A 16,077-nucleotide genomic window follows, 5' to 3' on the forward strand; every position below is an offset into this window, starting at 1 on the left:
TGTCTGGAGACTGTGCAAGAGTGGAGTTGTAGATCGAAGGCGGTCAGTGAGGAAACCGCAGAATTTAACCGATACATCAAAACACTGGAATGAATAAATAACAAGAAAGCAGGAGACAAATGCAAAGCCCTGAATCTCTGTTCGATTTAGCATTATTTTAGTGGGTCACCCACTTTTTTAAAATAGTTATAGATATAATAATTATACAGAAATAGCCAAAGCCATATGACCACTGGATGACTTTATTACGTTTTTGTTGCTTCAATCATAACATCTCTCAAATTAGGTCAAAGTGGGGCCACATTACTCCAAATACTTTAATTCACATATGTCTAGCTAAAACTCATGATCCAACCCTTTCGAAAATTAGCTATGGTTTTATTACAAATAATAGCTAGGCTTCGCCAATAAATAAATAATTAAATAAATAGCTTAAAAAATAAATTATTTAAAAACTTTGTTACCACCCTTTATCTCTAATAAAACCGTGATTAATTTTCGTAAGGGAAGAAATTGTTAAATCAAGAATTAGCCCAACTGAAACAATAGGAAATGGTACACATTCAAATGATTATTGATTAACGTTTCTCCGTCTTATTATTAATTAAAAGCATTTGCATGGCGAAAATTTCTGCCCTATATCTGTGCCCCATATATCTAGTTAAAGACGGAGCCTTCCAAAATGTGGTCCTGCGTCTGTGACAACGATCAAAACTCTTATTTCAATTACAGAGACTAGGCAAGGCAACTAAAAGTCCTCCAGCGCCATCTTGTGGAATTAACCCAACAATTCATTGAAGATTTTAGATTTAGTCTTTTAGTCCAGTCTGGAGATTTTGTTTTCACAAATGTTGCTTAAAAACGGTAGCCTACGTCAGACTAGTCATGTGCAAATCCATCACATGTTACGTAAACGTTCTGTAAAGATCTAGGTCTCTTTCAGGTGAAAATTATAGAACCATAAACTTATCCGTTACATTCGGTCAAGGTGTGCGAAATGCTAAAAGTGCTTTAAAAAGTAAGTTTTAAGTGGTTAAAAACGTAAACAAAGTTTCTCTCCGTTTAATAACGGAAATATCGCTCGTTATGTAAATGCTATTTTAATTTACTTATTTTAATTTTATTTTTTTAGTTTGAGAGGTTACGAGCAGCACGTATTTATTTCAAAATTTCTATCCTCTTGGACTGACATGATGACCCTGGCAATGATGGTTCTGCTGATGATGAGGGAGTCTTTTCTGAGTGTTTATGGACCACAGTGTCAAATAACTGCATAGCAAGCTATAAATGAAGCTATACAGATTAGAACATTATTTTACAACAATAGTCGTTTTATACATATGTGCACGTTTAATTTAAATTGAAAGATAAAATGTAAAACTACTTGTTACAGTTCCATAAACATTCTGTAGAGCTTTATAGAGTAAAGTCCTTCTTTTTGTTGGTTTATCCGTCCAATAGGGCAAGCTATATATCCTATTATTTCAACAAATTTCTTAAGGTGTAATTATTATATGACCAAAAGCATTCAACAACTAATAGCTACAAAACTGAACAAGTTTCCTCAACAAACAGAAATGGAATAATGAGTCCCTGAATGTAGACACTTCTGATAACTGCAGTCTTAGTGGTGAAATTTTGGATCTCACACTTGTAGTGTGTATTTTTTTTTTTTTTTACATGGGTGATAGGTGTTTTTTTGGTGCCTTGTTTGTAAAAAAATCTATATAAAAAAATCTTTGATAAGCTAAAGAGGTTCTTGACAAAGTGAAATTGAGTAATATTTGCTATAACGAATAGACCTATTGTTTTCTATGTTCCCACTGCTTGGGGGGTCCCCAGAATACTTTTTCCATGGGGTCCAGAGACTCCCACATAAACTGATACATTTAGCTTTTATGTTGCATAAAATGTCTAAATCAAATGTAACATTTCATACAAAATGTAGTGTTCTGCTCAATTAATAAAATCCCAGGGGGTTGTTTTAATCAGCTTTTTGTTAACTTTTTTATTTATTTATATGAAAATCTAATTTAAATACACTTGGAAACCTATTAGAAGTATTCCTTTTTTGCATTTTTTTTATTGGCTTTTCTATAATTTAATTTAACTTAATTCCATTGTTCCATCTATATGTATCTATATGTTCCATCTATAAAAGGTATATGTAAATCTATCATAAAAATATAAATGATACCTTCAACATTGGTGTAATTACAAAGGAGGTTGTGTCAGTGAAAGGAATACTTGAAATGAAATATGACACCGGTGATGTGTGAGGGTAACTAGATCTACTAGCTTACTTGTAGCAGAATATTTTTTACCATGTGTCATTTCCACTTAAGCTGTAATTTTGTTTTGAATTTATTGCAGATTCAAGAAAAGGCATAGCATGTGAAAACAAATAATGTATTTCTGAGGGATATTTAGACATACATTTTTATTTATGTTATGTTTATTTATTTTCATTTTGTTTAGTTATGAAACAGATCAACACAAAGATCAGCCCTTACTTACTGACACCCATTTAGTTCCAAACCTATATGTGCTTTTTTGTATAGGCTTCTACATTATTGAAGATTGTTTATGGTGACCATAAAAGTAGTTGGCCTATTTTCTGAATACATATAATGACAAATCATGGCAATTCTCCATTCTGCATTTTCAAATGGCACGTATAGCCCTCACCTGTTACACAAGGAAACACTGGCGTCAAATATCTTATCATTTTTGAGTATGACTGCAAATGCGTATTACATTACAAAATCTGCTCCAATCACTATGGATATTCATTTGTGAAATATGGCTGAAACTGCAGCTGCAAGATACACCTAACAGTTACGTAAACTTCTTCACATAGTGTGACAATGTGATCAATAAAGTGTCATTTGCTTGACAATATCAACGGGAATAGTTAAAGTAAAAACTACCTAGAAGTGAAACTGCGACGTCTACTGGATGAAAAACAAAAATGCATAGTCTGGCATACTGTGCTGCTCATCTCGCTCAGTCAGGATTTTTTTCTCCAAGTATCACTGTTCGAAACAGTAAACATGTTTGACTAGTCATGTCTAGTGCCAGGTGCAATCACATACCCATAAAGTTGTAGGTCACGTTCAGGTAACTGAGAACTATTCTACCCTATAACTGCTGTTTCAGTTACACCCGACAGGTTCAGCAGCGCGTGAGTGAGTGAGTGGGATGATGATGATGATGATGATGATGATGTAGGCGCGTCTTAACAACACAAACTTCACTCATTTCACTTCACTTTCCCCGAGCCATCTGATACGCGTGCCTCTTCTGCAGCGGAATATAAACCAAAGGTCAGCAGGATATTGTGCTTTTCGTTTTTAATGTATTTCTTTACTGAACTAATTTGAATCCATTGTTTATTGATATTGATATATCACTGTTTTTTTTTTTTTTATAATTACATGTTTTCAGAGTACTAATATGTTTTTAGCCATCTGCATCGAGATTATTGACTCAAAGTCCGTTGTATTTGAAATTACGATTGCGTCAACTGTTTCGCGGAGCTCTTGTTTTCAATGATAGGCCGAAGGACATTCCATTGTCATTATCAGGTGACTAATTCTTTGGGAAAAAACTATTTGGCTCTTCTTTTTTTTCATGTGACCGGGGGAAATAGGCTGTCTTCTAATAAATTTCACCGTTGCATTGAGCTGCTAGCACTTCGTTCTCTTCTTTTAACGAATGGTATCGGGTGTCTTACCAGGACGAAGCTAAATTGTTTGTAGGTTATGTATTACACGCATAAAACTATTCACCTTAAGCCTAGTTTGTAGCCATTGGTCTGATGAGAACTTAGGGAATTTCCCGCATGCTTCAAAACCTGCTCCTCTCTCTCCTCCAGGACAAACATGAAGCCCTTGGCATTGCTGACACTTCTGCTCTTCATCATGAGTAAGTCTTTATTCATGCTTCTAGATCTACAAATAACTTTATTCATTAATATACTATAATATATATACATAACATAATATATACTTTTTATTGGTCACATTCTGTTATACATTTTATTTACATTAAAAAAGTTTGTAATTTTCTTCTTCCATATTAAAAAAAAATCTGTTGTTCCTTAAGAGAGCCATATTATACTTATTCTTTTTTGTATATCTGATAGTGCCTTAAAAATACATATTGCCTGTCTTGGAACATTGGTAAACTCTCCAGTGTTTGCAAATGAGTATAAGTATTTTGTCATGATAATTAAGTCTCGAACTGTTCTTGTAGGTGGTTCTGCAGTGGGACAAACATTGAAACCTAATGTTACCGGCTATATTGGAAAGGATGTCATTTTATCATGTACCTGTTCTAATGACCGCAAAGAGCTGATATGGCAGAAAGGTGAGAGAGTAGTCAATGCTCATACGCAAGACAACATCACCATAGATGAACACTTCGTGGGCAGGACCCAACTCTTCATAAATGAGGATAAGAGAAACTGTTCCCTGCTGCTCCGCCACATCTCTACAGCAGATGCAGGAGTATACACCTGTTATGCCATAGAAAAGATTGATGACAGCATCTATTTAACAGAGTCTACAGAAGTTAATTTAACAGGTGAGTTTTTTAATTCTGAATTTATTTATCCAAGCTGATCAATAGTTAATATCTTGAAAGGAAACAGCAAGCCTCTTCCTGTTTTACACTTTCAGTGTGCTTCCCTTTTCAAAGTGCAACTCTGCTTAGCTGTAGTCTACTAGGACTGGTTAGTTAATGACGTGTAAGAGAATCACAGGTTGGAAAAAAGCTTCTAAAAAGCAGAACTTTTATGACAACCAAAGGAAGTTGAAATTGTTGCCACTTCAGCAGAACCGAAAATTATTGCCGACAGAGAACAGCCTGTGACAATATCATAAACATCATTGTCGTCATCTGCGGTGCGACCGGAGATGATAAAATAGCTCATCTACTGAATGGTATCAGAGGCTACTGTACCTGTGTTGTGTTAAAGTATACATAATGATGTAAGCTCTGAGCTGGGGGTTTCAAATGCTGAGATTTTGCTAGAAACTCTGCCTGTGTTTCCTTAATTTGTGTTAAAATGTATTACAATTTAGGATTGTAAACTGTAATGTCTGGTAGTGTAAAGATAATCATGACATTGATATCTCTTTTAGCAGTGGAGGGCATGCCTGAAAACAGCGGCCAAACTGAAGAACAATCTGTCACAGCTGTCTCTGTTAGTGTTCCCATAGCGGTAGTAGTGTTTATACTGGCTGCTCTGCTTCTGATCCTACTGATGAGAAGACAACATCGGACAAACAGGGTAAACAGTCAATATAATATGTTTCAATTATTTTTTTCATTTATTAAATGACACAAAACATCATAGCAAAAAAAGAGAAAATGTTCACAAACAATACAAATATGTAAAATACACTAATCTAAGGGGTTGTTTACATTTTTTTTTTTTTTTTTTTTTTACTGATTTTCTATACAATTATGAACTGTTTATTCAGCATCTCACGGCATAAGTGTCACACTTTTTGAGATGTCATGTTAAGTTGCAAAACAGATGTGAAAGCACTTAAAATGTGCTTCAAGACTCCTGACACACATTTTTGTTTCAGTCTGTTGCACTCCGTCTATGTTATTTTAATTCCAAGAATATTACCCTTAATGATGTTTGAGTTCTGCCATGATGCAATTTTATGACATCTTCATATAAATTTATATATTATTATTTATATTCGACTAAACTTTTTTTTAGTTGTACAGTAAAACATTTTCTCGTAGGGGCCCAATTTGTTGAATAGTGCTCATGGCAAAAGTAAACCTACACCAGTTGCAGTCACACACTTTCAGAGCACAGCTTTAGGGCTCAAGGTCCTGTGTTTGACACGTGTTTAATCGTAGTATCTGTAACATTTCCAAAAAGCCTGACTGTGATTTGTTTTTCATTTATCTACAGGACACTGATTTACCCGCTGAGAAACCAATGCTACAGAATGTGTGAAGTGCTCTTGCTTGAAAGTTTAATGGACTAACTTCTATGTTATAATGCAAGGTCCGTCACAACAACAATGGACAATAAGAGGCCTTAGCCCTAAACAAAGCATTCGCACATGGGCGTTACACAGCAGTGCGTGCCGATCCGTCTTGCTTCGAGACAGATTAATGTGCAGTCTTCAGTTGTAACACTGTTACTTGATAACCACTGAATTGTGAATACACTGTAAATATACATTCAGTAGGTATTACAGTTCTGTAATTTGATAAGATTCTCCTTGTAGGAACTGTCTTTATTCATTCTTTGAAGAACAGATGTAATAGGTTTGGGACATGCCGTTTATATTTTGCCTTTTCCTCTGTCTTTGAGACACACTGGTGGTCTCAATCCTAAACAAGCTTTCCAAATCAGCTTATTTTATTGTTCATATGTGTACAGTAATCATTTACTAAGAACTATCATGTAAGCCTCTTTGCATTTACTCTTGTATAGGTTGTTTTACTCAGCCTGTGCCGATTTCATTTATGTGGAAGGAATAATATGGCACTCCCTATGGGATTTATTAGCTTTTTTTTTTACTGTACTAAATTTCATTTACTATTAAATGAATTCTGTAAAGTGCTTCAAACCTGCCGAGGCAATAAACCTTTTACTTATACAGTTTTTGTTTGTATGTATGGCCTCTTTTGTTACTAAAGTTTTAGTACTATAATGTTGCTCACTCTGAATGATTTCCAACCTAAACCAGGGCATTTAGCACATTATTTGGCTGACATAGGGTTTAGGTCAGATTTTCCAACTAGAACTTTGTTTTCTCAGCTGTTATACAGCAAGGTTTTTATTCGGTCAGATTTCCAAACTCAGCCAACATGAAAGAAGTATCTCTTGTTCCTTGTCTCAAAATTTTTGGATTCTTTCCACTGGTTTGCTTTCAGTTTCTATATGACTTTGCTACTACACACATTTCCATGTCTTTAATGAAGTAGTTTGAATGCACTAAATGCACTGACTAGAAGAAACACTCTTCTAGTATTATATATCTTTAGTGAAACATTCATAATCTTTTCAAAACATAGATATCTTTCGCTGTCATAAACTGACCAAACTTAAAACAATTTTTTTTAAACTTGAATAACCTGAAGCTTTACAACCTGTAAGAGACTCTACTGCAGTAGTGTTTGTGAGATCAAATAAATACCTGCTCATAGTTTATAGTTTTACATCAATGGGCACTTCCTGGTTGTAATGAGGTCAAGAATTTGCCCTGTTTTCTCTATTGGACCGCGTCATTACAGTAAATGGCTTCTTCCTTAATTTTATGACCAAAATGAGCTGTTTTCAGACTGTGCAAATTAACACAACCTTTATAGAGAGTAATGACAGTTTTTGTCATGCTAGGTGTGTTTGATGGAAAGAACGTGCAGTGTTTAGATGAAAAGTTTCTAGTAGAGGAAGTAGCTGCCAGGTTATTGAAGATGTGTGCCGGACATTTAAAGCTTGGGTTACGTTTTCAACCTAAAGATTACTTTCATGAACAGATCATGTTTTCCCACATTGTTGATGGTTAGATTAAGTTCACCCAAATTCTTTCATTATTTACTCATCCACATGCAATTTCAAACATGTATGATCTCTTTGCTTCTGTGGACCACAAAAAAAACAACAACGAGTTTTTAGGCAGGATTCGCATTTCTGAATGGTGCCCAAACATGACCAAAAAGCACCATATACTACAATAGGAATAGTCCAAAACAATTGTGAGCTGTATTCATGTGTTTTAAAATCATATGGTAGATTTGTGTGACAATCGGACTGAAATGTTCAGACTTGTAATTCTGTAATGCTATGAAGCAGGGTCTTTAAAGAACCTTTGATTGAATGGTTCTTCTATTGCATCGCTATGAGTGTAAATTATTTCATTTGACTTTATTTGTTTATTTAAATTTGCATTTTAGTTGCAATTTTGGGTGAATCTTGCTTTTAATTTAGATAACCACACACCAGGAAGTACAGGTAGGTCTTGATCCACATGCTATTTTTAAGAATGATAAACTCAAATGAGGGCATGACATTTGGAAAAAACAACAAAACACATTCTTAAGACACAAACATCATATAAAACCAAGTCATTCAGTCTTTTGTCCTCATTTAAGCCGTAAAATACCAAGGGTATTGACCTTTTTAATTCAACAATAGTTAATATTTGACAATGCTAAGCTGAGTGTACATGTACTGTAAATTATTAACACCAGATCTCTGCTTGGGAAAATGTGGCTATAATCAGTAGAAGTCTACTCTTTTCCCCTTCTTTTTTTGAAAATGGGAAATTTGCATATCATGATCATGTGAAACCATTTGTGAAATGAAACTTGTCACAAGCTTTTTCATAAGACTAAGCTGTAAAAAAATCTTATGTTAAGTTTACAGAACAATGAAGAATGTCTCGACTGAATTGAAATTCAGTCAGCAAAGAAAAACTCTCTCCTCTCTTTGTTGCTTTGAAAAGTTCCAAACTGATGTCATGTGATAGTGTAATTACGGGACAAGGGAATATTGTATATAGTGTAATTACTAAAATGCTTTTACACTACAGTGAAATGCTACAAACTTTTTTTATTTACACATAAATAACACACACATGTAGGTTTTATATTTGCCCAAATCAGTTTATAATTATACCTATTATGTTTTCAGATTGCAATTTTCAATCAAAAGTTATTAATCCAACTTCTCATTCTTCTCATTCTCAGAGTGCTTTACTAATAATTTTGTGAGAATTCTAATCTGGAAAACTAAAAGTTTTCTGTTTCATGGCTATGACTGCAACTTCCAAGCCTAAATGTGGACGAACACATGATACTCCTATACTGTTTCATCTTTTTCAAGAAATGAAAAACAGTCTTTTCATGATGTGAGGTTAACAACGAGTTGGCAATGTATCTTCTTACACAAGCTTACATAATACCCGAGTCTCCAGGAAGTTAACTGTGTAAGAAAAGAAACCAGACAAGAGAGAATAAAAGGCAAAGATATCTGAAAGAGAGCGCATAACCTGTTTTAGGTTTGAGAAACGTTATTGTGTTGGGTAAAGACTGAGATCTTGGACGTTTATGTGAAATGTGGTATAACATTTTATATAAACGTTTGAGCAAAGAATACTGGCACCAATACAAACTTGTGTTGCTGTTACTTAAAGCGAATGCTCAGTTCCATAAGGAATAAAGCAATAAAGCTCTTTCTGATTCTGAATCATATTTTCCTGATCTTTAATGATCAGGTTTTATAGGTAAACATACTCTAACTTCCAAAACTCAAAACTCCCTCCCTGGGAGTTTCCTCAAGCGTGTGACGGAAATGTTACACCCCTTATCATACTGTGATGCTGTCTCCCGGTGTGACGAGACAAAACCAATAAAACCCATTACAAATGAGGCCTTTGTTGCTTCCAGTGGGGACATAATTAAGGATTATAATGACTATATTGTGTTTTTACACATTGTGTTGCATATGGTAGTGTGCAAACATGAAACATTTGTAAACATTTGCAAACATTTTTTTGGAGAAACGACGAACAAGTGCTACTCTACACTGCTCAAAACTCAAGCTTGAATCATCAGTGGCGAATTCTTTAAATATGAAAACATTCTACTTTGTCAGAACAGCCGGCTTTTTTGGTTCAGGAGACAGTTTTTCGTTAAATGCGTTGCACACACACAGATATTTGGTTTGGACTGTTCTAGAACAGTGTGTTAAATACAACTTAACCACCAATTTCTAGTGGTGTCCTCTTTTGGAAGGCCAAACAAAGTAGTTTCGTTTTCACAACGAAAAACAGAGCATCTCCACAACATGGCAGCGGCAGCAGCGACAATACTACCATGAAAACCAAATTTACTCTTCTTTCTTTGTAGACGTAGACGTGTGGAGGAGTCTTAACTTTTATAGAGAATATTTTTTAGTCTTTGCAACTTTAGGGATCTTATCTATGAACAAACAGTTTGTAACACTCCAAAGAGAAAGCTAAACTTGAAATCGCATCATATGACCCCACTAAAATGAACACTTACTGAAATTGAATTGAAAATACTAATCTTTGAATTCCGGCATGTTGTGATGTTACAGTGTTACATTTATTTATTTATCAAACACTTTAATTGAAAGTGACATGCAAGATCAAAGATACATGAATATGATTGTATATGTTACATGTCCATGATACAAATTAGGTGAGGAGGCACTTGCGTTCCCCAAGTCATGGTGAAGGAATAAGAATGAAGATGCCACTATTTCTTAAAACTAAGCAGAACAAAATGGTACCACAAATGGAGTTCTGGTTGCTTGCCGCTGTCACTTCTGGCTTGCTTAGTTGGGCACAGTTCATCTACAGCGATATCGTTGAATTGATTGCAAATGATTGCACAAACTGAATTTTAAACTGAGATGATAACATCACTGAATTCAATGATGAATTGCCTCTAACTGTCATTTTGCTTTATTGACACACTGTTTTCCTAATAAAAGTTGTACAGTTGCTTTGATGCAATCTTTTTTTGTTTAAAGTGCTATATAAACAAAGGTGACTTGAATTGACTTGACTTGACAAATAAGTTATATTCTGTGCCAACAAGAACTCGGTCGGTTGAGCAATCTGAAAATCAAATGGTGCCTTGAGTACATTTTTGTTTATACAGTGGGAAACCCCCCAAAAACAAGATGTTTCAGCCTGAAGAACATTGCATTTGCATAGTATGGTTACTTCACTGTTTTAATTTGAACACGTGCCTTGTTTAAATATTTAACAGATATAAAGTTGAAGATTTATTGTACCCTACAGTACATGCCATAGAGCTCAGAAAAAGCATTAACATGTGTCTGTATGGCGGATGCCCTTGTCACACACTTGCTGGCACAAACTCTCCAGAACAATTCTGTGGGCGCAGAACTTATTTTCACACGTAAAAACATACATAGAACATAAGCACAGCTCTTCTAGTTCGCTACAATACCTATGTTTTCTGTATACATTATCCAAAAGGTCCAAAGAAGCGTCCATTGTTGCGAGAGATGCTCTTTCTCCTCTTCCTCACTCCGCCTCTAAGGGTCTCTCTAAGACCTTGAAATAGTCTCCCTGAACCCACCACTCAAAAGATGCAAAGTGGCAAATCAAGCCACTATGCATTTGGAGGAAAATAAAGTATTCTGATTTAAGCGTTTAGATTTACTGCCACATAAGAAGAACAAGCCAGATAATTATCCTTCAAAGAAACAAGATCATACTTTGATTGGAGTTATTTAAATGGAAAAAGTTTCAAAATCAAGGCTTATTAAATGTATTCTTGGCTTTTTTTCATCTGTAGGCTATTGTGCAATATCCTTGTTAAAGTATCTTATGAGTAACTTTTGAAAAATTGGGGTGTAGTGTGAATTTTTTATTTTTTTATATGAGTCATGTTCCCTTAATAAAAACCTGTCACAACTGTATGATGTGATACAGAACTGTTTATACATGTTGAACAGCAATCACTTTCATTCCAATGACGTTGTCATTCTTTTTATCTCTGAAACAGCTTTATATTGGCAGCGATTACCTGGCAATATAATTAATTGACATCTGAACTGTATTAGCTTTAGAATACTATAAACTGTGTACATAATTGATATTCTGATGATATTTTTTTCCAAGAACATTTTACCAATTCCAAACCACATCAATCTTAATAACTACTATTAATTTTCTACTTAATCATTTATAATATATGATATATAATTGTCCATGAAGGCTGGAAGTGAAAAACTCCTTATATTCAAGTGTATAGAATTATTAGGGATGTTTTCTTTTACAGATAAAATTAGCAAAAAGGTTTAAAAATATAAAATCCCCATGAGAAATATTCAAAGTTAAGTTAAGACATGACCACTGGAGAGCAAAATGCTCACTGGGTCAGCAAGGACAAAAAAAATAGGCGGAGAAGAAAAGACAACATTTCTTTTTTTTATTCGGTTTTACTATTTGCAAGCTTGTGTGAGCATTACAGGCAAACTAACTTTCCTATTATAAAGACAAAGCCTTTCAAGGTAACAAAAAAAAAAAAAAAAAAAATGTATGGCAGATATTTAGGCCAAAGAAGGCTAAGATAATTCTAGTTTATTAATAACAAAGATAAAAGAATGACAACGATATACATTACAACTATACATAATGTACAAATAAAACAATAGTGCTTTATTTTCAGGTACAATAGGTGCATTTAGCAGGAGGATTAAAAAATTTGAATGAACAAATATAAAAATAAAACACTATATAAACTGATTCCTAAAGCAACTGTATTAAATTGTGTGATTTTTCTCTTTGTGTTTTGTTGTTTTATTAATGTTAAAGGAATAGTCCACCCAAAAATAAAAATTCTGTCTGCTGTCGGTCAATTCTGTCATAGTGTTTTATTTTTATACCACCATTTACTCACTCAAAAGTGGTTTTAAACCTGAATGAGTTTCTTTCTTCTGAACATAAATGGTATTTTGAGGAAAGTGGAAAACCAAACAGTTGCTGGTCCACAGTGACTTCCATAGTATTTTTTTGATACTATCAAATTCAATTTGGATCAGCAAACGTTTGGGTAACCTGTATTCTTCAAAATATCTTCTATGTTCAGCACATTTTAGGGTGATCTATTTCTTGAAAGTAATGACAGTAGGCTGCAATCTCTCTGGATCCCTCACATCCAAGTTATCCCCTTTTTGAACTTTTGCCATCTGGTTGGCGCTTCAGAGCCGCAAATACCAGGACAGCCAGGCACAAGAACAGTTTCTTCCCCCAGGTAATCTACCTCATGAACAGTTAAATTCCCCGCCCCCACTTATGCAATAAAAATGTGCAATATTTTATATTTATTTGTCATCACCTCCATCCTAGTACATCCATGCATCTCACTCTATTCTATTCCATTATCATTTATAACTGTTCATACAATTTATTTATTTTTCTCAATACCAATACCCACACTTACTGTCTTTGCACTTGATTGGTTGTGTACTTGCATTACATATTTCCTGTATTTGGCCCAAGTGTGCAAGTTTTCAAGTCCGCCAATGTGGGTTTTGGGACAGGCCCAACATTCATGTTACAGAAATGCTGGATGCATTCACTGGATGGATTCACTTGGAAACTGCATACTTCATCTGTGTGCGTTTACGTCATATCCATAAATAAAACAAAAAAGGTCATGCCACTATATGCAGTGGAAGGTGTTGTAGTAGCTTGAAACCTTAGCAAATTAACCTCAAACCGAAAGGAGCTTCTAAGTAGAAAGGCTATAATAGCATAGTTTGCATAGCACCACTTAAGCTGTCCATGATAGGTTGATAAAATAATATTTATTTTGGTAACAACCTCTAAACCAGTTAATGCTTTAGTATATTTGCCTATCAATAGCTTAGTCAAGTAAAAATACATACTGTAGTTTTATCTAATCTATTGATATCAGACAAATAAGTATTAATGCATTTTGGATGTGAAACTTACTGCTGTGCCAAGCTGAAAGTTGGTACGGAGAATGTGTATTTTGAAAAAGTGACCTAAGTATTGAGAATCTGTCCTAGCAATTGTAAAAACCTGTAAGGTTGTTTTTTTTAACAGTTGTTTTCAACAAGTCAAAACAACAGTGACATAAGCTCGCACAAAATAGTGGAGCCAAAACACAACTCAGAATAAAGTTCCTCCACAAGTTTACTTGTAGTTTTATGCTTTAGCTTCTAGATGAACATAAATTACATGGAGTAGATTCAAAATTTGAACCTGAAACACACTGGAAGAGCAGCATTGCACCTTTCTCTTTAGCAACTCTTGTTTGAAGCAAATGAAATTAACCCATCAGCAGAGCTGTCACATGGATGTTTGAACATGGCGTCCTTTGGCACAGCAGGCCCTTGGCTTGCCCTTGTGTCACACTCAGCTCACCAGGGGTTGGATTGTGTCTGCTGAGGGGCACCTCGGCCAGCTGCCCATGTCACACCTCCTTGTTTGCCACGCTATCTGAGTGCTTAACATACAACATGTAAATCAGTGGCGTTGGCTTATTTATCTGTTCGAAATTTCAAAGACAATTACTTTTTCATCCTGATGTGAACTGTGCCGATGCAAACCAGTTAGGTCAGTGTGGAGTACACAATGTATCATTTCTGTCATTTCAAGATGTCATCTGTGAGTTTGCTTTCAGCAAATATTTGTGGTAAGTGCAAAGACTTATTGCATTATATGTAAGGTGTCTGGGGTTTCAAACAGTCTTAATGAAGATTGACATCACTTTAAAGACAAATACTTAAATACCACATCTACCTTAAATACCATAAACACTGTGAAAAAACGATTACTGCCATTAGCTATTACAATCTAAATTCAGCATTAAGTAATAATGTGTTGTTTAAAAAAGTAAGTGATTTTGCTTGATTTAAAATTAGTTTAGTTAACTTGGATATTTAAGGTATCTCAAAAAACCCTTTAAACAGGACCGTCCTTAGGGGGGTGCAGCTGGTGAGGTCACACCGGCCCCGCACTTGAGGGTGCCCCACAGTGAACGGACCAAGAGGGACAAGCACCTCCAGGCCCCCCACCCTGTTCCCTACCTTGCACGGGGCCCCACGTTTGGTAAGGACGGCCCTTCCACTAAATTTCAAGCTATGATAACTAATAGCAGCAACATCGTTTTTGTCAAATGTGTAAATGTAAATATACATGCTGGGTATGTAGTGCCAAAAGTATAAAAAGAATGGGAAACGGCAACAAGCTGGAACAAATATGATCACTTTCATAAAGCATATTTAACATATCTGACAACCATTTATCCCATGACAAGTCACAAAAGACTTAGTTATATAGTTATAGTTATAACTTAAAACTTATAATATAAGCTAGACACTACATCAGCACTGGGAATTCTTCCTTCAAACAACTGATTTGTATGAAATGTTATGTGAACATAAAAAGAGAGTAAATTATCTGTTCTCTCAACTGGAGTAAAAATGCTGGTTTTGGAACTGATAACATTATTATGACAATAACATTGATAACATCTTAGCAACCCCCTTTAAGTGTGACATGTTTTGAGAAATGCAGTTTAACAGTACAAATGATGACTATAATGTTACATAATGTGTGTTTTTTTTGCATTGATTGAAACGTGTAGATGTTGGCTTGAAAATTGTATTTACATGGAAGGATTTCATAGAAACGTAAGACTTTAGGATTGTGTCCTTGGCATGGCATGTTGAAGGCATCAGGTTGCATGAAACATAGGAGTACAAGGGTGAAACTAAATAGGTGTCTAGATGTCTCTGATGAAACCCGTTAACATTTTCAGGTCACATTTCACCCTAAAATTTGTGAATTATGTTTTGTAGTCTGACTATTTTAAATCTATTAAGAACTGCTTTAAGCACATTCTCCCCATCGACGTTACCACAATAAAAAAAATATTGTCCTAATTACTATATAATGGAAAATTGCAGTGTTTAATTATTTTGCAGCACTGTATTTTACAGTCCTGTTCCACATACACATATTCAAATATAATATGTACTTATTATAAAAATTATAATAACTGGGTAAAAACTATCCTAACACTGAACCTATACTTAAACCTAACCTTAACACACGATTACCTTATATGAACAAGTTCTTGCTTAGGTAAGTAAACCGTAAGTAATAAAATGTTTAGGCTTTATTTTATTTTATTTTGTTTTGGATTTAAATGTGACCTAGATATGTTTTTTTTTTTTTTTTTTTTTTTTTAAATCAGCATATCAGTGCCATCTAAGTACTGTAAGTTTGCCGAGGTTGATATATTTTATCTAGTTTCTTCAGTGTTGAGATTGTAATATAAGACTCTTTGGATAAGAGTATCTGCCAAAAAAACAACAGCAACAAAAAAACAACAAAGAAACCAAAAAACCAACCAACCAAACAAACAAAAATAATATAATGAAACTGCAAAGTTCTTAAGTTACACTGTAAATTTCTCTTTAATATTAACAAAGATAATTGTGCAATATGCAGTCTGTAGGTGTGTGTGGGAGTTATTTTTGGTATCGGTTCTAGGTAT

General features: G+C 34.6%; 1 protein-coding gene across 4 annotated transcripts; it reads left to right on the forward strand.

Annotated features, from left to right (window-relative positions):
• The first annotated feature begins 3,091 nt into the window (after positions 1–3,091).
• Positions 3,092–6,643, forward strand: si:dkey-192g7.3 (sialoadhesin). 4 transcript variants are annotated; one of them, XM_052566346.1, is made up of 5 exons: positions 3,092–3,326; positions 3,878–3,927; positions 4,258–4,587; positions 5,151–5,296; positions 5,942–6,643. In XM_052566346.1, exons 2-5 carry the CDS (start codon positions 3,885–3,887, stop codon positions 5,984–5,986), a joined length of 564 nt encoding a protein of 187 aa, XP_052422306.1. In that variant the 5' UTR covers positions 3,092–3,326; positions 3,878–3,884; the 3' UTR covers positions 5,987–6,643. The 4 variants fall into 4 exon arrangements, with proteins under 4 accessions (XP_052422306.1, XP_052422303.1, XP_052422305.1 ...); XM_052566343.1 differs by having other exon boundaries at positions 3,109–3,326; positions 5,148–5,296; XM_052566345.1 differs by lacking the exon at positions 3,092–3,326 and adding an exon at positions 3,366–3,587 and having other exon boundaries at positions 5,148–5,296.
• The last annotated feature ends 9,434 nt before the right edge of the window (positions 6,644–16,077 follow it).

Source organism: Carassius gibelio, chromosome B9, assembly GCF_023724105.1.
Source record: "Carassius gibelio isolate Cgi1373 ecotype wild population from Czech Republic chromosome B9, carGib1.2-hapl.c, whole genome shotgun sequence".
In the NCBI taxonomy this organism is placed as follows: Eukaryota; Metazoa; Chordata; class Actinopteri; order Cypriniformes; family Cyprinidae; genus Carassius; species Carassius gibelio.